This window comes from Ailuropoda melanoleuca, chromosome 4, assembly GCF_002007445.2.
Source record: "Ailuropoda melanoleuca isolate Jingjing chromosome 4, ASM200744v2, whole genome shotgun sequence".
NCBI lineage: Eukaryota > Metazoa > Chordata > Mammalia > Carnivora > Ursidae > Ailuropoda > Ailuropoda melanoleuca.
The window spans coordinates 32,611,490-32,634,390 of NC_048221.1; the positions used below are offsets into that span (position 1 = coordinate 32,611,490).

At 44.8% G+C, this 22,901-nt stretch overlaps 1 protein-coding gene across 14 annotated transcripts in view; it reads right to left on the reverse strand.

The window, feature by feature from the left end:
- MAGI1 (membrane associated guanylate kinase, WW and PDZ domain containing 1) overlaps nt 1-14,189 on the reverse strand; it is a 671,552-nt gene extending 657,363 nt beyond the window's left edge. For 10 of the 14 annotated variants that reach the window (XM_034658619.1, XM_034658612.1, XM_034658611.1 and 7 more), the window contains exon 1: nt 13,247-14,187. In XM_034658619.1, the coding sequence (XP_034514510.1) occupies nt 13,247-13,559 (313 nt within the window). In that variant the 5' untranslated portion in view covers nt 13,560-14,187. Of the gene's footprint in view, nt 1-13,246 lie in introns of all 14 variants that reach the window. The other 4 variants (XM_034658615.1, XM_034658617.1, XM_034658618.1 and 1 more) reach the window with 2 other exon arrangements.
- Between the last annotated feature and the right edge of the window lie 8,712 nt (nt 14,190-22,901).

Sequence of the window (22,901 nt, forward strand, 5' to 3'; positions counted from 1 at the left end):
TCTGCCTTCGTTCAGCTCAGGTCCTGATCTCCAGGTCCTGGGATCGAACCCCGAGTTGGGCTCCCTGCTCAGCAGGGAGTCTGCTTCTCTCTCTCTCTCCCCCAAATAAATAAATAAATAAAATCTTTAAAAAAAAAATCTTCTTACTCTGAATCAGGTATGGAGAGAAGAACGGGGACAAGGGAAGGAGAGAAAAGAAACACAGTCCAAATCCAAAACTAGCAAAATCTAAACTCCATCGTGGGCTTTTGCCAACTTTACAGTTTTCATTTTAAAAAGGTCTTTCCTTGCTTGGCTCCTTGACAGAAAAACTGCACTGACTGAACTTGTAATCTGAATTACCTAAGTCCCCTTCCCCATCCTCACACAGCAACCCCGGTGCCTGACATGAATTATGCAATGCAGAACAATCCATTATGCAGGCAGAAAAGCAAGAAGGGCTGCCTCCATTTTCAAAAAACAAAATTCCATCATATAACCCTGGCCCTGAAGAACAGACACCCACTGCTCTTCGAGGTTAATCATGTTCTGAAAGCATCTACTCATGGAGTAAAGGTCAGGGTCCTGATTTATCCACAGAATGTCCACGAAAGGTGTGTTATTGGAGACTTTCCTGCTACATTTAAAACCTAAGAGGTATACATAAAACGCATTCACTTTTTTATTTGTAAGGTCACACATTTCACAGCAAAATCACCTCAGAGCAGGGAACATACACCATTCCCAGTACATATTCATATAAATGTTGTCATCAAGACGCCAATTTCCACCCAGTTCAAAGACTCAACAGACCAGGACCCTGAGACAAAATACTCCAAGAATTATGATCAGCTGTCAAAATATACCCTCTCCCCAGCTCCTCACAACTAGAATGGGGGAGCTGTCGGCAGCTGGGCCTCCAAGACACACAAGCAGACTACAGTGACAAACTGGACCACTGCTGGAACTTACTATTCACTTCAACACATAGTTATTGACCCTCGCTGTGAATTGGTCACTATCCTGGGCCCTGAAAATACAGACAGGAGTAAGAAATGAGATTCTGCCTCTTGAACAGATGAAGTGTGAGAAACATCAAGTCAGAGAGACAAACACATCAACAAGGGGCTGCAAGCGCATCGCCCTGACCAAATATGGCTCCCAGATGTGTTTTGTTTGGTTCATCCATGCTTTTGGAAGAACCCTGAACCAACATTTTTAAATGGTCAAAGTACGTTTTTTAACAATTCAAGCTTCTGGATTCTCTCGAAAATTTGAAAAATCTGGCAACACTGGCCAATGTTCCCACATGTCAGCAATAGGCTGAAACTAAGTAGCAACCGTTCCCTCTGAACACACTGTGTCCTTCCAGTTTACCCCAGACCCCACCAGTCCCTCATGCCCTTTGAAATACCTACTCAGCATCTGCGTTTGTAAGTACTATTATTTTTTTTAAAAAGGGGGAGGGGGTGCCTGGGTGGCTCAGTCGTTAAGCGTCTGCCTTCAGCTCAGGGCGTGATCCCGGAGTCCTGGGATCAAGGTCCACATCGGGCTCCTCCGCTGGGAGCCTGCTTCTTCCTCTTCCACTCCCCCTGCCTGTGTTGTCTCTCTCGCTGGCTGTCTCTCTCTCCGTCAAATAAATAAATAAAATCTTTAAAAATAATAATAATAAAAAAATTTAAAAATTAAAAAAAAAAAACAAAAACCCGTGCTAGGTAGTATGTGTCACAACCAAGGTAAGTAAAAAACTACAGGACTCTCACATACAGGCACCAGGGATCCAAGCGGATATGCTCTCTGAGTCTCAAGAAGATAAAAGTCTTAAGGAGATAAAATTCAGGGGCCCCTGGGTGGCTTATTCGGTTGGTTGTCTGACTCTTGTGTTAGTTCAGGTCATGATCTCGGGGTCGTGAGATCAAGCCACACAACAGGCTCCAGCCTCAGTACAGAGTCTGCTGGGGATTCTCTCTCTCCCTCTCCCTATGTGCCTCCCCCTGCTCTCTCTCGCTCTCTCTCAAATAAATAAAATCTTCTTAATAAATAAATAAGAAGATAAAATTCATGTGAGCCTGGAGTTCTAGACATCTGTACAAGGAAAATATCCGCAGAGATTCGCTAAAATAGAAGTATAAGGATATTCATCAATGTGTTGCATAAAATAGGAAGGGAAAACAACCGAAATGTTCAATGTTCATCCTCAAAGCATGCTTTGATATAGCACAACCAGAAATGATCTACAGCCATTGAAATGACAAAATAGATATATTTGTAGTATAGAAAAAACATCCATGATATACTGTTAGGCACACACACACACAATTCCACAAAACAGCATGTGTTGTGTTATCCAATTTTCATAAGCAAAGACCCACCTAAAAAAACTACCAAAAAAAAGTGTGTATGTGTGATTGGATATAAATAGAGTATGAACCTGTGTATTTCTCTGAGTGGGATTACAGACAAGGTAGATACATTTTCCTTTCATAGTCACATCTTTCTGTATTGTAGACATTGTTTAAATGAGGAAAAAAAGAACTTTCACGGGGGAAAAAAAAACCCTAAGCTGTGGACGTACACACCAGCTATAAATAGTGGTTGACAGTCCTTCGAGGTCACAATAATATTTGAGTTTTTAAAAGATCAGAGGCCAAAATCTAGATGCCAATGCGTGGCTTAAAAAAAAAATCCACATGCTCTAACACCAAGGAAAGTTCCTTTTTAACAACTTGATCTGGAGTTTTGAATTCTTAACCAAGTCACACAGACTTAAACAGGCTGATAGTTGGAGGACGAAATGAGCATGCTCTCCCGATCAGATGTAAATTCGAACGCTGGGCCAAGAATCCAGGTGGTAGAGTACTGTCTCTATTTCAATCAAGCCAAAACGCTGCCTTCCGTGGCCACATGACGTAAGCAACAGGCGCCATCACTGCACACATCTGGTCAGAAGACAGGCCCTCTAAGACCTTCCACACAATTAATTCAATATTTTCTCCACAGTTCAAAATGCTACAACAACTGGCAGAGAACCATCTTAAATCATCACGGAAAAGTCAGACATATGGCTAAGTATATTTAATATGCCTTAAAAATAAGCCATGGTGTTTCTAGCCAACAAGATCTTAGGCAAGAATTTTTTTTTTTTAATTTAGTTAAAAGTTATGCCTACTCGTTACCCTCAAAAGAATTCAATTGAACAGATATTTCCTGAGCACCTACCAAGGGCAGAGATGACAAACAGAGAACAGGGATGCTGCCTTCAAGAATTCAAGAAACACATACTCCAGTATGGGAGACAGACAGGCAAATCTACAATGACAAGACACTACTGTCTTCAAATCATGATGTGCATGGGGAGAAAAAGAGGGCACAGAGGAGGAAGGAATCGGCAGTGTTGGTGCGGGAGAACAGGGCAAACGGAGGAAGGCAAATAAGTAGAACTTGACGATATGGGTTTTGACCCGTAAACACTCTGGGAGCCCATTTTTATTTCTAGGTCTATCCTCAGTGGGGTCATCAAGCATACTGTACCCTCTCAGGCGGCATCCACAGTGACCCCCGCAGCAAAAGGACATAGGGGCTCCCGGCAACGAAGTCAACACATTTCTAGTGTGTTAAACCTAGGATACGAATTCTGGAGACAGGCAGATCTGAGCTTGACTCTGACCTGGCTCAGGTGCCTGGGGGCGAGGATAAATGACATGACCTCTCCCGCTCATTTTCTCATGGCTAATATGAGAATGACATCATCAACCCAGGCAAAACCCTAACCTGGGTCTCAGCAACCTATCCGAAGATCCCTAAAGAACAGTGAAGGTTAGTTTACTGCTCCTAATTCAAATTCCCAGTCTCAATCCTGAAGTTATACATCAGAGTAGGGTTTTTCAACCTCGGCCTTATGGCCATTTGGGGCTGGATAATTCTCTCTTGGGGGAGAGGGGGCGGTATTGTCCATTGTAGGATGTTCAGCAGCCTCCCTGGCCTCTACTCCCTACGTGCCAGCCACACTCCCCCATCCTGAGCTGTAACAACCAAATATGCTTGCAGGCATTGCCAGATGTCCCCTGAGTGGGCAAAAGCACCTTCCGTTTTAAATCACTGCCTTAGAGGAACTCACCAACGGGTGTCCCTGTCTCAACTGAAAATCATCACAGCTGCTATTATGTAGGTTTGTCGGTAAGCCCTGCCTATATGCCAAGCAGAGGATTAAGTGTTCTGGGTACATTTTCCCATTTAACCCTCAAGAGCAGCCAATGAGGTAGGCATTATTCTCATTTTCAACTGGGAAAACGGAGTTCTGGCAGGTTAAATGCGCCCATGGTCACTCAGCTGGACGTGGCAGAGCCTGGATTTGAACCCAACCAGCCTGACGCCCAACCCTTATAACCCCAAGTCCACCCCACCGCTTCCCTTGCCACTCCTGATATGGGAACCCAGACACAGGGCCAGGACGGTCAGAGGACCTCCATGTCAAGTTCTCCAGGACCATTCTGCCTGAGACCTTCAGGAAATAGAGAGAGGACTTCTCAGTCCTCGATACCTTCGTGCAACCTGGGACCTAATGACAATAATTGGAATCAATATGTCACCACCAGGAACAATGTGAGAGAAGTTCCACCAACACATGGTGACATCCACAGTTTCCTTCTTACTTGTCTGAACTAATCCAACCACAGCCATTTCAAAAAAGTGGCATCTGAATCATGCAGAAAAATGAAGCTTTTTTCTAGACTTTAAAAAGCTCTCCAGGAAACTATACCACAATTTCTCTCTCTCAGGAGATTCTTTCTTCTCTCTGGAGTGCTTTCAAATGAGGAACAGTCAGACAATAACAGAAGCCAACATATATTGAACACTCACAATGGGCCAGGCCCTGTGCCATGTGGTTTCCTTAAACCTCCTCCTTTTATTCTAGAAAGTAGGTATCCACTATTATTCCCATTTTCAGATGGGGAAGCCCTGGCCCAAAGAGGTGAAGTGTCTTGCCCTGAGTCACCTGGCTAGCAAATTTAAAAATCTGGCTCCTAATCCAGGATGCTTAAGTCCAAAACCTACACATCTATAATATATCAATAAATTGATATTGGTGGGTTATCTTACAAGCAACACCGCCATCCTGTTAACACTGTATAGAGCAATAATTTTGAAACATGGCTTATCACCAGAACATAATGGCCTTTTAATTGCACCATCATGCCACTGTCCATAAACAGAGCTTCGAGTCTCCTCTCATGATAGGCTGAAAGATTAGCCTTATTGTGGAAAACATAACTGTGTCTCATTAAAGGTGCACACAAATGCCTCTGATGGCTATCATGGTGGGGTCAGCACCTAAGCAGGGAGAATGTAATTCCCTTACATAATTCTTTCTCATGACAATGGGGGTGGTCACAGAAAAAGTCTACACACAAGCCCGGCAGTGCCCAGAAGAATCTCCCACAGTCCGTTTGAGGGTGAGAGTTTGCAGAGTTCCCTGACACACTCAGGTGCTGCCCAAAATCCGTCCCATCAAGACCAACTGAAACTGGGTGCCAATATGCTGTCTTCAAGACTATTCCTCCATCGGGGCGCCTGGGTGGCACAGCGGTTTAAGCGTCTGCCTTCGGCTCAGGGCGTGATCCCGGCGTTATGGGATCGAGCCCCACATCAGGCTCCTCTGCTGAGAGCCTGCTTCTTCCTCTCCCACTCCCCCTGCTTGTGTTCCCTCTCTCGCTGGCCGTCTCTATCTCTGTCAAATAAATAAAATCTTTAAAAAAAAAAAAGACTATTCCTCCATCAATCAGCTCAGCTCTACTAGCCACACCCACAGGCTGCAGATGACAAACCCTCATCCAGGTTAATGCCATCCATCGTGAGTTACCCACATTTTCAGAGACTTCCCAATACGGCAATTTTCAGAGGCAACTGAGCTCGGGGGAATGTATTCTAGTTCTCCGTTTGATAGTAGACATTCAACAAATCCTTGAGCAACAAGGACGCACCAGGCACTGCTCCCGGTGCTGGGGGTGCAGGGGCAAACACATCAACAACAGCCTTGCCTTCTCCGAGCTTCTCTTCTAGGAGAGACAAAATAAGGATTTTACTTATCTCGAAGTGATCTCCCCAACATGGAGTGAAATAAAGCAGAGAAAGGCTACAGGGGATGACAAATGGCAGTGGAATTACAGCTTTCAATAATGCAGTCAAAGAAGGTGTCACAGAGAAGGTGACATTTGGGAAAGACTTGCAGTTCATAAGGGAGCAAGCAGGCCCTCCAGATGTCAAGGTGGGGACTAGCAGCAGGCCATGGATGGGGAGAGCGAAGAAATGTCATAGGCCAGCTCCTGGGGAGCCTTGTAAGTCACTGTGAAGACATCAGTTTGCGCTCTGAGTTAAGGACTAAAGAAATGATTCTAAGTAATGGATTATTGCATTCTTTAATTACTTAGTCATAAAAAGAGAAGAGTAGTATTTAACCATCAAACACCTTGTTCAAATTCCATCTCCGAATTTTGCGACATGCCTTCAGAAAGGTTACCTCCAGAACACACTGAACTCTCCACAGCACACTTTACCATAAAGCAGACGTCAATATGATAGGCATGTCGTTGACATCCGTGGGGGTTCAGCTGTGGAAACACCAAAACAAATTCACAAGAAATACCATATCGATGCAGACGTCCGTAGGGGTCAACAAAGCTCTAAGTGTTTACAAGGGATTTTTCAAGGTTATAGATCTCACATAGAAGCTGCATAAAGACAGGCAAGAATGCAGTAACCTACTTTTTTAAGATGTGAATGTCAGCCCTTAACGAATTTGACAGCCTTTATTCTCAGTGTATACAAAATCAGTATATCCTTTTACACACATATACAAATTCAAGGAAGGGTCCACTAACATCAGAGACCGGTGTTTTGCATTAAATAACCATCGTTTATAAAGCAACATCCTTCATGTAAACCCTTGTGGTAAGGAGATGTCAGAATGTTTTCTCTTATAAACCACTTAATTCCCCTTGGTGGATATCATCAATTCTGCCATCCTAAACTAGCTAGGTAATGAATGCCAACAAATGCAGTGAGCCAACTGTATGCCATTGCATCATAAGGTCAAGTTAATCTATTTTTAAATAACACGGCCATTGGCAAAGGGTGGCCACTGGAAACAATGGACAAGTTGCATTGCCTGTCCTTGCGTTATTTTTTCTAAAAGCTGTGGAATGTTCCACAGTGTAACCTAAAAATACCCTTCAGAGAAGTGGTATTTTAGCACGAAGAATAAAAAGATTGATTTTGAAAGTTTAAGTTTAAAAAAAAAAAAGACATATAAACACAAAGCACAATTTAAGAGCAAGAGAGGACAAAAATCAGACTGTTTCCTGCAGCAACGATCTGATTTGCTTTGGTTGGAGAAACTACTCAGGGACAATGGTACAAGAAAACGGAGGTAAGGTGTCATTCTTACAGATGCTGACATACAGCAGATCCCACATCAACAGAAAACAGAGAAGCCTCCCACCATCCTGCCTGCTCAGCATCTGAAATTTCACTTCTTAAACTCCAGCAAGAGTCAACAGGCAGAAATACTTCAATATAATCCATCAAGTCTTGTCGGTCATTTACTTATTTATAGCTCAGTATGAATTATTAGACACAGGGAATCAGCCGATTGGAAGATCTGGCGAAGGGAAAATGAACACATTAGGATCCTCAATCAGAAGAAATAAAAGATGAATAGGGAATAAAGGGGGAAGGACGTGGATGGCCTAGTCTGCACTTCTCATACGAATGAGAAGCGACAAAGGAAAATCCATTCACGTGTCCAGCAAATTTTAATGAGCACCTGGGATTTGCCGGGTACTGTTTTAGGCCCTGGGAAATAGAGGGGTGAACAAGTGAGAAAAAGTTCTTGTTTTCACAGACCTTACATTCTAGGGGGAGGCGAGACAGACAAAAAAGAAGAAACAAGGGGTGCCGGGCTGGCTCAGCAGGTAGAACGTGCAACTCTTGATCTCGGGGTTGTGAGTTCGAACCCCACACTGGGTGTAGAAGTTATTTTTTTAAAAATAAATTAACTTTTAAAAAAAGAAGAAACAGAAGAGAATGTGAAATCATTACAAGGCCATGCAGTCACAAAGCAGGGTGAGGGGATGGCATGCGACTCAAGAGCTGTCTTATACGGGGGTCAGTGGTGTGCTGGGACTGGTTCATACTGGCTCTGGAGAATGGATTAAATGCATATCTTCCCCACTCCAGATAAGCTACAGATCTGAGGCTTGCCTCTACCAGAGCCGGGTGTTAACCACCTAGCAACACACCACCTGATGCGAAGCTCAATGACCTTCTCTCTGAAGGGACACTAAGGAAAAGAACCAATCTTGGAAGAATAAGCAAACCCAGAGACCCAGAAGCAGAATTCATGGGACACCAGGAAAGACAGGGCCCTGTGTCTTAAAATGAGAATGACTTTGTAACAGGGCTGTTGTAGAATATTCCAATTGGTCAAAATAAACACACATCAGAACAAAACACAAAAAGACACAAAGAACTCTATTCAATTGTGTGCGGTCATAATTCCCTCATTACGGTGAGGGAAAGGGTCTGGTGGTGGTGGTTTTTAAGCTGTGTCTTATTTATTGGCCCTGCTCTGTCTATAATGTGGGTGGTTTCGGCTTCCGGGCAATTTGCAAAACCACAGACCTCACCTACGAAAATATGTAAGCACGACCTACGGTATCACCACTTTGGGAAACTACAATCACATCATTTTAAGCTCTTGGAGTCGGGCTTACTTATGGAAGTGCAGCATTTTATGAGTGCAAAGGACCTACAGGGCACGCCCATTTTAGTTCTGGCATGAAAAAATGAAGAAACGAAGGCCCAGAGAGGGTGACTTGCCAGAGAGGACAGCGCTAGCTGGCAAAGCTCGTTCCGGAGCCAGGTCACCTGCATCATGGGTCATATTGTCAATGTCAGTCTGTATCTTAGGGTAGTGATTCTCAAAACTGAGCACGCCTCGGAACCACCTGAGGGCATCTTAAAAACTGCCCCATGGGCTCGGACTCCGGAATTTGGAAGTTTGGGAATCAGTAGGGCTGGGGTGAGGCTCCAGGAATTTCACACGTCCGACCAGTTCCCAGGTGACACTATGGCCACCTGTCTGGGGGCCCTACTCTGAGACACGCTGACCCTGGAATGAGGAGCCAGGTCTTTTGGCACCCAACATAGCTGACTTCCAGCTCGACTTCTGCCACTTGCATGACTCCTGGAAAGGCTACAGCCAAACTCTGAGGGCCTCAGCTTCTGACATCTGCATCTAGGGGCAAGGAATAAAAAACAAAATGTCCATAAAGCACTAGCTCCGCCAAGGGCCTGGATATTCCAAAGCACGTGCTCAGCTTCTATCCTACAGCAAAGTTTCCTTAATTACCTTTTTTCTTTTTCCGCATATACTACGATGGTGACAATTCAAACGACAGACAAGATTAAAGACTGGCAAAAATGCGCAGCAATTGGAATATTTTTTGCATTTATATTCATAATAGCGAAAAACAGCAAATAGTCCAAATGTACCCTGACAAGAAAAAATATTTAAAAACTGTGTGTGTGTGTGCGTGCGTATACACACGTATATACACACATACCTACAATGGAATACTACTCAACAATAAAAAAGAACAAGGAGGGGTGCCTGGCTGGCTCAGTCAAGAGAGAATATGACTCTTGATTTTGGGGTTGTAAGTTTGAGCCTCACAATGGGTAGAAAGATTACTTAAAAATAAAAAAATATATAAAAACTTAAAAAAAAAAAAACAATGACACAACAATATGAAATCTCCAAAATATTCTGAGTGAAAAAAATCAAACAAAAAGAGTACATTATTCCATTTATATGAACTTCACTAATAGACAAAATTAATCCGTGGTAAAGGAAATCAGAGAGCCTCAGCCTCTGAAGGAGGTATGGGGAACTGACTGGAAAGGGACAGGAGGGAAATTTCTAGAGTAATGGAAATGTTCTATATCTTGATTTGGGTGAAGACAAAATGAACATAGATGTTTGTCAGAACTCATCAAACTATATACTAAAGATCTGTGCATTTCACTACAAGTAAATATATACTTACAAAGTATAAAGTATATGTTATATAAATAAAATTATACAAAATAACATATTTTCTTCAAAATAACATTTTTATGTAATATATATATATATATGTATCTGTACATTTTTTTAGGCACTTTGTGACAAAAAACTGTCTTCTCCATCTAAAATGAACCAAGTTCTAGTGATCCCAGGGTCCTGGGATCAAGCCCCACATTGGGCTCCCTGCTCAGCTGGGGGCCTGCTTCTCCCTCTCCCTCTGCCTGCCGCTCCTCCTGCTTGTGCTCTCCCTCTCTCTCTCTCTGTCAAATAAATAAATAAAATTTTAAAATAAATAAAATAAAATAAAGTAAACCAAGTCCAACCTGGTAGATCCATTTAGCTTGGTTCCTTCACAATCCAGTCCTGCTTCATATAATACCATTTGCTGCAGAGACTATTTTAGTCTGTGCCTCTTTCCAGGGAGCTGCCATGAAATAGATACAGCAGAATTTTCTCCCACAAGAAGACCGTGACATTTCCATACAGACAGCACCCAAAGTGCCCCGTGTCCCTAGGAGTGGCTAATGCAGGGTGCAGACAACACAAAAGTAACATTTTCCTTTACCACGTAACAAAGATGAGTCTATCTAATATGATTAAAACACAGTAATGAAGACATAGTAAGAGCAATTCTGTCATATAATTTAAATCATATTCTTGCTATCAAGGGGAACAGAAGACTAGTGAAATGCTTTCTAGTGCCATGTTTCTGTAATGAAGATGTTGGAAGAACTGTGCCCATGTAATTATTACATAAAATAGTAGCTTTCACACTGCAGTGGATTCCGTCCACAGCCTTATGCTATCCTGAATAGAACAAGATACACACACACACACACACACACACGCACGCACACACACCTGCTAGGAACAATCCTGTGCAGCACACAGAATGGTTCTGGGTGAAGGGAAATAACATTTGGAGACATGAGAGTTTCCTTTCCATCCAGAGGTGTCTGATTCCAAACACACTTGATTATGCGACCCACCCTTCCTAAATTCCCTGATGAGGCAGCCCTGGCACAATGCCTCTTGGATCTTTGATTACTGGTGGACAGAAGAGGTTCAGCCACAGGCAGCATATTGCACATTAAAAACAAGCCCCCATACAAGACCCACTAGGCAGATTATAGACTGATAGGTAGCCCTGCCTGTCCTTCCGCCAACCCTTTCTCCAAAATACCCCTGCGCGGAGACCTGTGGCTGCGCCCATCGAATGCTTTGACACGGTGTTTCCTCTACAGTTCTATCAAGTCCTAACCATCCAGGTACTGGCATTGAATTCATAACCCAGGTTCCTAACACTAAATGCTGGGCTTAGAAATAAATCACTGGTCAAATTCAATTAAACATAATAGTAGCTCATCTTTATTGGGCACTTATTATGTGCCAGGCCCTGTTCTGCACACTTCCCACTTATTAGCTTATGTAATACCCAAATGAAAGCCAGGTTACAGATGAGGACACACTCCCACGTAAAGTAGGTGTCAGACCGCAAGGAAAGCCTGGGGAAATGCACACTGAATAAAAGCACAGTCTCTCTCCAATAAGATTACCACCTTGTACGGAAATGAGAAGAGAGGCCTAACTCATAGTTCAGAGTAAGCAAAAAAACTACAAAGTACCCATTTAAGGGAGCCCAAAGGAAGAAGGGTTTGCTCAGCATGTCCAGATGCTGAAGGGCTTCCTGGAGGAGGTGTCCAAGTGGAAGATAAGAACACAAATGGTAGAAGCTTTCTGTAACTGTCAGTCCATCATTCCCCAAACTACCAAAAGGCCTGAGAATTCCTTCTGCCCCCTCCTCTGTTTCATCTGAAACAGGCTTGTTTCCAAGGATCTGTTCAGCCCAGCCCAGCACTCCTTTCCTTTAACACATTCCTCCAGCTGCTGCTTGCCCTTCCAGGCCCGAAGGCACATATGGGAACCTTTCACCACGCTCAACTTTGCCACCTCCTCTGGTGCTTTCGTGGGGCGGCGCGGGGGGAACCTATGTCAGGGTACTTGGTGGTACAATTGATCCTTTAAGGGGATCAAGTCCTTCTCGGTTGGACTGATATAGGGACAGCCGCTTGCCTGCACCAAACTGAGATGCAAGGGACTCCCCACCACCAGCAGATGTGGGCACCTCTACAGGCTTCTAAGAGAGGAATCTGCCTTCATTCCCACCCCAGAAATCAGGCCCTCCGGAGGGCCTGGAGGGTCATCCCCCCACCTCTTCTGCATGGGCTTACATTAAGGACTCAAACCCTCACTTCTGATATCTGTGTGACCTTGGGCAAGTAACTTATCCAATGTCAATCCTGGTTTCCTTACCTGCAACCTGGGATGTATAAAAACAACCCGCTCTCAGAATTGTGAATCAGAACAAAACAGCCAAGGAAAGCATTCAACACAGAGCCCGGCACGTTGTAAGCTAACACTGAAGAGTAACTACCATTATCATTATCAACGATAACGATGCTGGTGGTGGAGCAGCATGAACTCGGGCTGGATTCGCGCTGACAGAAATACTCCTTTCCCTCCCCCCATGCCTGGGGCTGGGCCACACGACCGAGACACATGCGTCATCCAGCTCCGGGGTGAACGCAGGATCTTCAGGCGGCGGGCACAGGAACCGCAGGGCGGTCGTGCCCCAACCCACCTGGAGGGAAGCCGGGTGAAGCCCATTCCGTGATGGAGGAGGTCAATAACCACAGAGCCCTCTTTCTCGTTCATACCCATTCTCCGGGTCTGTGAAGGGGTAAGTGGCGAAAGAATGCAGTGTCTGAGCCTGCTGCATCACTCCCCAGAGGAGACCGGAGACTATCCACTTTGCCCCTGCCTCAGTTTCCCAACTCTCCTCCAGGCGCCGGCGAAGCTGCGCTGCACTTGGTGGCCCAGATAACAGGTTGGCAAACCAGGCCTGGGAAAAGTCTCCCCGCTTCCCGGAGCAAACCCAACCCCCTCTTTCCAACGCAGGTGGTCAAACAACCCACCATCTCTCAACAACTTTGCTTATTTCACCACGACAGGGCGCACGGCCCCAACTTCCCCTCTAAGCTGCGCTCGGAGGAGGAACGCGGGAGAGCGAGATGCGGCAGGGGCACTCCGCAGGCCTCTCCCCGTTTTGCGGCCGCCTCCCGGAGGCGCGTCCCGTCTTACCTTGTCTGACGGCTTTGAAGGTGACGGCCTCCTTGCAGCTGTCGATGACTCCCAGCACGTCATAGCGGGGCAAGCCGGACACCCGGATCCCCTGCACCTCCAGAAGCAGCTCCCCTTCGCCCAGCCGAGGGCCCTCGCCGCCGCCGGGAAGCCCCGCCGCTTCGGCCGCGGCCACCGCTCCGACATACGGAAACTCCCCATTCTCCGCGCCCCCCAGCACCGTCACCCCTAGCTCACCCTGGGGTCCCCGCTTCACGGTGCATTCGTGAACCTTGCTAGTCCAGTGGTTCTTCTTCTGGATTACTCTCGACATGATGGGTTACACCCCTGCTCCCCCAACACACAAAAAAATAATAATACAATGAGAGACAGGTGCCCCCCACAGCACAAGCCCCCAAGCCCCCGCTGGTTCATGGGAGAGACATCTCCCCCAAAATAACGCAACGGGAGAGAGAAACTTGGCAGCCTCGCTCCCCTGCACACACTCGCGCACTCAAGCCATCATAAAACAAACTTTCTGGGCTTCCCCGCGAGCCCTGCACAGGCGCCCGCGAGCTTTGTTTGCATTCCGGTGCTTCTCGGTCCACGTTCCGGCGCCCAATCGCTCTCTCCCGGACCAGAGTCCACTCTGCGCCGCTTGGGTTATTTTTTTTTCCTCCCTTCCTTCCTTTCTTGCCTCTTAGAAATGCGGTGTCTCCTCTTTGCCTCCCGCCTGGCTCGCCTTTCCTCGCTGGCGGGCTGTTCCTGAGGGTGAGGGAAGCCCTTCCAGCCAGTTGCTGGGAGCCCTGGAGACGCGGTTGCCGAGCGGGGGTTGGGGGGGGACAGGAGGGAAGTGCCTGCGGCCCCTTTAAGCAGATACAAAGGCTCGGCTTGTTTTGTTACAGTTCATTCTATTCCGCGCCGCCGAGCGCAGCGGCCGGCGAGGGGAGACGCGCGCGCATGCGCTCCGCGGCCGCCTGCCGGCCGGCCCGCCCCACCTCTCCTTCCCGAAGGGAGAGATTCCAGTGTGCTTCCCGTTGGGTCCTAAAACCGATCTACGAAAACGCAATTTTGCCCCCTCCACGCACCCCTTTTATTCCTCCTTTTCTTTCCTTGCCGTAGAGTCACCTAATCACTTGGGGTAGGGGCACGTGCACGTGTTTTACTCCGACCATTTGCAACTTTTGAAATATGGTCAATCTGGCTTTGGCATTTTAAAACCATTTCAAACAGGTGGGGGTTGGGGAGGCTCACACACTCACCCTCGCGCTCACACTCACGCACACACGCACGCACTCACGCCGGCCTAAGCCTCCTCACCGCCCTCGGCCAGTGGCTGGCCACGCTGTCGGTCACCCTGCCGGGCTTGTCCACCCCCGCCCCCACCCCCCGCGGTACTTCCCTCTAGTACCCCAGAGCCCGACCGGACCTGGAGGAGCGCGCTTGCTCCTTGCCTGCCTGTGCCCACCGGTTCCGGCCCTGGAGCTGGGACTGCCGGTGTCTCTGCGACCCTAGGTCCCCTGGCCCCCTACCTGGGATCCCTGTGAACTTTGGGATCCCCTTAAACTTTGGAGCCAACTTTTTAGGACACAGGGAAAACTATAGGCACTGGAAAGAAGCCATATGGCCGGAGGGGGTTCAAGTCTTCAACCTAAAAGGGACCTAGCTTTTTAAATGCTGTTCCGTCAAAGACTTGCGGAGCCAGTCATCTGTCCCAGGCTCAAGTTCCTGAGTGAGCCAAGAATCCTTCGGACCCACCCCGGGACCAGGAGATTAGGATCACCCACCGGTCTGGGATCTGCACCCGCGCCCAGGCGCCCGCGGGGGCGGGGACTAGGCAGCCACCTCTTGGAATTCACAGCCCCGGGATCGGTGCCGCCCTGGGGTGCGAGCCGAGCGACTGTCTATCCCCGCTAGGTTTCGGAATGAGCTCGGGGGCTGCGGACAGAAAGAATACCGTGCATCGGTTAGGCTGCCCTCCCCAAATACCCCCCAAATCGAGAGTCTCCTAAGCAGTTTCTTTTACTCAGTGATTTATAACATGTATGTTCATCTTTGGTCACAAATTCCAAGTGCTAAACGAGGGAGGGGAAGGAACTCAGAAAGGATGGGACGTCACAGTGGTCGGGGTTGAGAGCCAGGCTATGGTGTAGGTTCCCAATCTCTGCGTAACCTTGAGCAAGCTCCTTGACCCCTCCGAGCCTTCCTTTCGCCCCTGTTAAGTAAGTGTAATAATACCTTACAAGGTTCTTGGGAGTATTACATAGGAGAACACTTGTAAAGTGCCCAGCTTGTAAAGTGAATACTTGTAAAGTGGAATATAATAAAAACTTACATTAGTAGTAGTAGTATTTGGAAAAACAATTAGGAAATCATTTGGGGTCTCAAGTTAAATGATAATGATAATTCCTCCTCTTTTTTCTAAAGTTTTAACTATATAGGCATGCATTTAAATATTTTGGAAGTACTGTTTGTAGGGCGCTATTCTAAGCTAATAAAAACAAGGGAAGAATGTTGATGCTTCTCTCCTGGGTATATTCAGAACTGAAAATCCCATTGCCTAGCATTTGTGAAGGAAGAAAGTGGCCAATTTTTCCCGGCTCTTCTTAGTGAGGGAAACTTCATCTCCACTCTCTTTTCAAAGAAGCAATCAGTTTGTCTCAAACTTAACGGAATCAAAATGAGTGGAAGCTTTAAAACTTTATTCCCAAGCCCAATCACAGATCCATCCAATCAGAATCTCAGAAATGGGCTCTATCCTCTAGACTTTTAAGATCCCCCTGAAGTGGTGCTGGTACACAACACTGAGGACCAAAGGTCTAGCATCTTGATTCCTGAGCATTTTAAAACACAGAACCCCTTGGAGAGTAAACCTATGGTCCACATCATCCTCTAGAGTGTAAGCTCCAAGAGGCCAGGAACTTAGGGCAGTTTGGTTTACAGACATGTCCTCAGTTCCTAGAACATTTCATACCTAGTTAATGCTCAAGTATTGGTTGAATGAATCTCCCCATAAAAATGCACATTTTTGCATACCACCTTGAAGTGGAGTCACAGATGCCCCTCAAATCACTAGTAAGCTTGACCTTGTGTGTTTTCCCCTCCTCCCCACTCCATATTGTAGTAGTCTGATTTCTTGCCAAGAATGCCCCACCCACCCGGAATCAGTGACTCCCTACCTCCCCATTCAACTCTCACTCTCACCCAGGAAGGGTGAGGGCAAGTGTTTTCAGGTCCTCCACTGCAGCAGTACTGTCTTCCCTCTCCACCATGCCAGGTGTCCCTGCATCTGAGAAGAGGAAAGGACAAGGAATTCAGCATCCTTCAGATTTCAGATATGGAATAACCCCCAGAAAAGAAGGGATACCTGAGGGTACAGAGGGTAGAATGGAGAGAGGTGCAGAGAGACACATTATAAATCCAGGAACATTAAGAAATAACTTGAACCTCCAAAGTAGCTAAAACCACCAATTTCCAGGTACTGAAGTGATGTTCCCAAACTTTCTCTTCCTCCTCTACCCTTGCTATCTCCACTGTTACACCTGGCCCAGTTCCTGTGTCCCAGTCTGGAAGCAGGGCAGAAATCATATCTAGTCTACCCAAACTTTGAGTCCTGAGCACCTAAACCCATGTGTTGCTTGGAGTGTGCCCCATACACACTTGTTGAATGAGCGTGTGAATGCACGGGATGAAGTATGGCATTAAACTGGGGCGCCCGGCTGGCTCAGTCAGTACAACATATGACTCTTGATCTCAGGGTTGTGGGTTTGAGCCCCACATTGGGTGTAGAGATTACTTAAAGAAAGTGTAACATTAAGCTATAAGTATGTGACCTTTGACACAAAATCCATTTAGATTTGGTAGCTAGAATTAATGTTTTTATAGATTGCTTTCTTGAAAGAGCTTATAGTTATCTCCTCTTGAAGTAGATTTTTCTCGAATAGAGGTAAAATGGGATCCTAGTGTTTTGGCTTCTTTCACTTATGCCATGACTTCACCAATATATTTCAATGGAGAAAATAATACTACAAAGTTATCTAATTTTGAGACTTACCATATGTGCCAGGATCATTCTGTGTATTATTTTGCTTAATCATCACAACAACTGTGTGACATAGGTATGACTTAGATTTTACATGAATGACCTTGATTTTACAATTGAGGAACATGAAACAAGTAAAGAAACTTGTTCCCCAGCATGGCAGTGACAAAGCTAGGGTATGAATCCAGAGGCATAATCCAAAGTCCATACTCAGAACCATTGCCCTCTGAGAGTGTAGGATGTGGCCGTCTGCCATTTCGCATATTTGGGTAATAGCGTTTTTTTTGGCTCCTGAATCTGCCACATAGTGTGTGCACCCTAATTAAGTCACCCTCCTATCTCGTCCCTATAATCTGATGGAATATACTGTTCCACTCTGAAATCCAATCTCCTGTTCCCCATCCATGGACTCAACATGAATAACGTACTGGGATATAAAGAGGATTAATTTGCAAATATTTCTAAATTGTTTGGAGATCTGTGGGCTGTGCTACAGGTGACATGCCAAACATCCTTATACTGGTATTGCACAAGCATTTCAACAATGAAATCTTAATAAATACGGTAGATTCAGATGAGAACTAAACTGTAACACAATAAACTCTACACAAATTAAGGTCTTATTTTCATATAACTAATTCCACTAAAGGGAAGAGGAAAAAAAAAACCCACGAATATAATACGTGCGCCTCTTTTCTCTCTCCCAAATACATTTCTTCCCAAAGTTTTCCAGTTGTGATTAAGGAAATTTATCATGGCAGTCTAAAGTGGCATTTTACTTCACTTTTCTGATAACGTGAGGATGGGAAATGAGTTGGTCAGCTCTGGGGCAAAGGAGGACATATAAATCGGTTATCTTTTAATTTCTGAAGAATGCCATCAAGAGGCATAAGTTATAGATATCAAGATAAATACTCTGTATTCAATAAGGTAACCGACTCCATACCAGTGATTTAGAGCGAAAGACCAACAGAGAAGGTTGAAGCCATTTGTTGAGAAGCAAGGGCAATGGCAATGAGAGCCATTTCCCTAGACATCTGTGGCAGGCACTTTTATGATTTACTTGATAACTTGTTCTTTTCCACACAGGAAGGCGGATGGGTGGCTTTCTCTTCTATAGTATTCCCCTCTTCAGTACTTCCAGATAGGCAAGAATAAATAAAATACGAATTCTTAGGATCTTTCAAAATATCACCTATGAACTATTCTTTTAATACCCCAAAGAGTAACTCCAAGAAGAGGGTCTAATCCTGGATACTGTTGTAGTTTGCTTCCATGTGAAAAATAAATACTGATAACTACAAGATTTGAAATTTGATGTTGGGTTTGAGGAGCCAAGAGAAACCCAAGAATTTATCATGGGAATCTCCCCTAAAATTTCACAAATGGTTCAGCTGTATAAAACACGAAGTATCATCCTGCATAATTGCCCCGAAAATACACCTGATGCTAGTGTTAATTTCCTTGGGAACAGGATATTTGCATTCTTTGGTAACAGACGTGTGTATCTCCTTTCTATTTCCCACCGACTCTGAAAATATAGTCATTTGAATATGGTAGATGCTTAAATAATACAGGATTTTATTACTGAAGGTTTTCGTGCTCTGTATTTCTTCATTTTAGATCTTTAACAGTTTTCTGCACTAAAATAGAACTGAATGAGAGAAGAGGAAAATATACTTTGAAACCAAGGGTGAGATGCTCATATTTTTTGTAAACGAATGTTTCTGTATGTTGACGTCGCTCTTTTTTAATATTTATTATTTTTTAAAAAGATGGTATGTATTTATTTGAGAGAGAGAGAAAGAGACATGGGGGAGTAGAGGGAGAGAGAGAAGCAAACTCCCCGCCGAGCAGGGAGTCCAAAGCAGGGCTCAATCCCAGGATCCTGGGATCATGACCTGAGCAGAAGGCAGGTGCTCAACCAACCGAGGCACCCAGGTGCCCCTATTTATTAATTTAGAGAGAGCGAGTGTACGTGTGCATGAGCGTGAGGCGCGGGAGAGGCGGTGAAGGAGAGACTCTTCAAGCAGAGTCTCCGCTGAGCACAGAGCCCAACACAGAGCTTGATCTCATGACCCATGAGGTCATGACCTGAGCTGAAACCAAGAGTCAGATGTTCAACCAACTGAGCCACCCAAGCGCCCACCCCATGGGATGCCCATATTTTTAAAAATACCCTAGTAATACTCATTTTTGAAGAACAACTTAAAAATAGATAATAAAAAGGCGTCATTGTTAAGTCATTTGAAATTACATTCCCAAGAGATAACTTTTTACACTTTGAGTGTATCTTGTCCTGGACTTTGGCCTATGCAAACATACACACATGCACACACACACACACACAGAATCTACCCTCTTAAGTTCTCTCTCTTTCCACTTCAGATTTATAGTTAATTTATGGAATAAAATACTCTTTTATATGCTTTTTCACTCACCAATATACGATAAATTTCCTATTTGTAAACATAAACCTGTATTTATCAGTTTCAGTAGCTCAACAATGTTATTTATTTTTCAATAATATTTTATTTTTTCAATGTTCCTAAAGGTATTTAACCGATGCCCTGTTAATGGTCATTTAAGATTCTGAGTGGGCCTAAAGTAATCATTTGTATTGGGATGTTTTGGTTGCCAGTGGCAGAAACCCAGTTGAACTAGCTTTAGCAAAAAAGTAAGTGACTTAGCCCATGTAACTTGCAAGACCAGAGGTGAAACTAGTTTTCAGCAGGGCTCCGTAAAGAGGCTTGAAGCGATGCTCTTGGCTTTCTCCCCCTCAGTCTCTTGGCTCTGCTTTCCTCGGATGCCCTCATCCCCATCTACCACACACAGATCTGCCTTCTCGGGACAGCCAGGAAGCAGCTTTCACTATGCAGGCTTAGCAATCCCAGAAGAAAGGAGATTTTCACTCACAGATGGAAAAAGCAATCAGGGAAATTTCAGTCTACATTAAAGCTTTCAGTTTCAATTGTTCAGCGTACAGGGAGAGTCTGCCTACCTTTCAGTGGCTTGGACAATAAACACAAGTGAGTCACAAACATCATTAGCTGCCTGATCAAGCCTGGCCAGGGTGTGTGTGAACTTGGGACTAAAGAAACCTCATCAAGGTGGGTTCCTCTGTAGGCTGTTATCATGATCCCCTTTTCTACAGTGAGCTCAGGAGTTCTAAGAATTCAGATAGTTGTAGGAATTTTATTCCAACCAAAGCCGCAGCGGTTGGCCCACATTTGGGTAGTTCAGAGACATCCGGAAGCTGGCGACAGGCAGGATTGAGCCCTTTACAAAGGAAGCCAGTCAGGTGTGAGACTTCTTTAATACGGATGTGTTGTTAAACTACTGAACATCAATCTCAAATGTTCTGAAGTGAGTTTTTCTGGGGCAAAACTAAAGAGAGAATTAAATATTCCAAGGTGACCATGACAGTTGGTAGATTGTTTCCATTCGTTCATTCAACAAATGTTAATTAAATGCTTATTTTGTCAATCCTTCTAGGCACTGATGGTACAGAACTAAGTGACACACTTTTTTTTTCCCCTGGAGGAAGCTTGCCTCCTAATTGGATCCTGGAATAAGAAAACAGGCCAGGGGCGCTTTGCTGACTCCTCTTGATCTTAGGGGTTGTGAATTCGAGCCCCATGTCTGATATAGAATTTACTTTTAAAAAAAGAAAGTAAGAAAGAAAGAAGAGAAGAGAAAAAATGTGAAAGAAAAAGAAAAAAACCAGACCAATTCAATACTGTTTGGTAAGTTCAGTGACAGGGAGCCCAGGGTGATTCTGAAGAACATTCTTTTTTTTTCTTTTTTTAAGAGAACGGGCAGTGGGAGAAGCAGAGGGAGAGAGGAGAGGGAGAATCTCAAGCAGACTCCCTGCTGAGCATGGAGCCCAGCAGGGGGCTTGATCCCACAACCCCAAGATCATGATCTGAGCAAAAACCAAGAGTTAGAGGCTTAACCGACTGAGCCACTTAGGCGCCCCCTGAAGGACGTTTTATAAGGGAGGATTGTAATTTGTAAACATCACTTCAGAAATTAAAGGTGTCATTGTTAGGAGAACTTCTTGCCTCCTCCCCCTCTAATTTATTTTAATCTTATTTTAAGAGCTGAAAGACAAAGTCCGGCTTTATGATTACATTATAGTACTTGAATGTGTGTTTTATGGAACCATTCATAAGGTTCTCAGATGGTTTCAGTTGCCCACAATGCGAATATATAGTTCTGTAAAGCATAGCTCTGTCTTGCCACAACGCTGATCCAGCAAATGCTAGGTGGGGTTTGAGAAGATGACTCAGGATAATGAAGCAATCTGGAATCTGAGCAACCTTGCTCTTTGAACTGTGCCATCTTTGGAAAATTGTTCCCCAGAAAATTTCGTAGCCAGATGAATGAGGACCCAAAACTGTATTATTCACTTTCCAAATTTAGCACGTTCCGAGAATTTTAAACTCGTGTTTATGGACTGTTGCCCAGGTGAGGGGAGCCTTAGCCAAACCCAGAGTGGTTGTGAGCAACAGCCCCCTCCTCAGGGAGTCAGTGCCCAAATTTGGAGTCCTTGTATCCTGAACATTCCTGGCACTAACTGGCTGAGAAAGTTAGCATGCCTGAGTTTGGGTACCCCAAAGATTTTACATGCTGTAGGGAACCGCTGAATTAAGCTAAGTGTTGGAAGACACTGCAGTTTTAATTATTAAGTTAGCCCTCTGCTTTAGTGAAAGCACAAGCTGGCATATGCTTGGGAATGTTTCCCCTTCCAAACTCACAGCATCTGCATTTTTCAGATATTTGACCTTGATCTTGTGACCTTTCCTCTAGAATCCTGAGAGTTCTGGGAACACTCACAGCTGAGTGATGGGAGCAGAAGCTGGACAGATAGCAAATCTTTTTTTTTCTTTTTTTTTTCACTTAAATCCTCCATTACCCTGTTTCACAGTAGACCCAACTTCCCCTTCAGTTATTAATTTTATTTTAGCATATCATCTCAGTCTGACTTTACTTTTTTAATTGACACCACTAAAGCCCAAAACTATTAAAGCTATACGATCCACTTGCTAAGGCAAGCTGGCATTTCCTGGTGCTGTTATCCAGATAGCTGAGACTCTTCTCCAGGCTAGGGTTTCCAACCTCCTTGAATGCTGTTCAGAATAAGAAATGCATTTTGTTTCACTATCCAGCACACATACACATATATACACCTGATTGAAACAAAAGTTTCATGAAACCTTATTTCTCCTTTCTGCATAGGATGCACTATGTAAGGGGAATATGGCCCACAGCCAGATCCACTCCTTAACCTTTCCAGGTATCACCAATGAGCTAAAATGACTGAAAAACAAATCAAAAGAATAAAATTTATGTTGAGACATATTTACAAAATGTCTTGAACTTCTCTAAATCTTTGCATTTATTATCTCATTAAATCTTTTTTTTTTAGATTTTATTTATTTATTTGACAGATAGAGACATCAAGAGAGGGAACACAAGCAAGGGGAGTGTGAGAGGGAGAAGCAGGCTTCCCACCGAGCAGGGAGCCCAATGTGGGGCTCGATCCCAGGACCCTGGGATCATGACCTGAGCCAAAGGCAGACACTTAATAGCTGAGCCACCCAGGCACCCCTNGGGCTCGATCCCAGGACC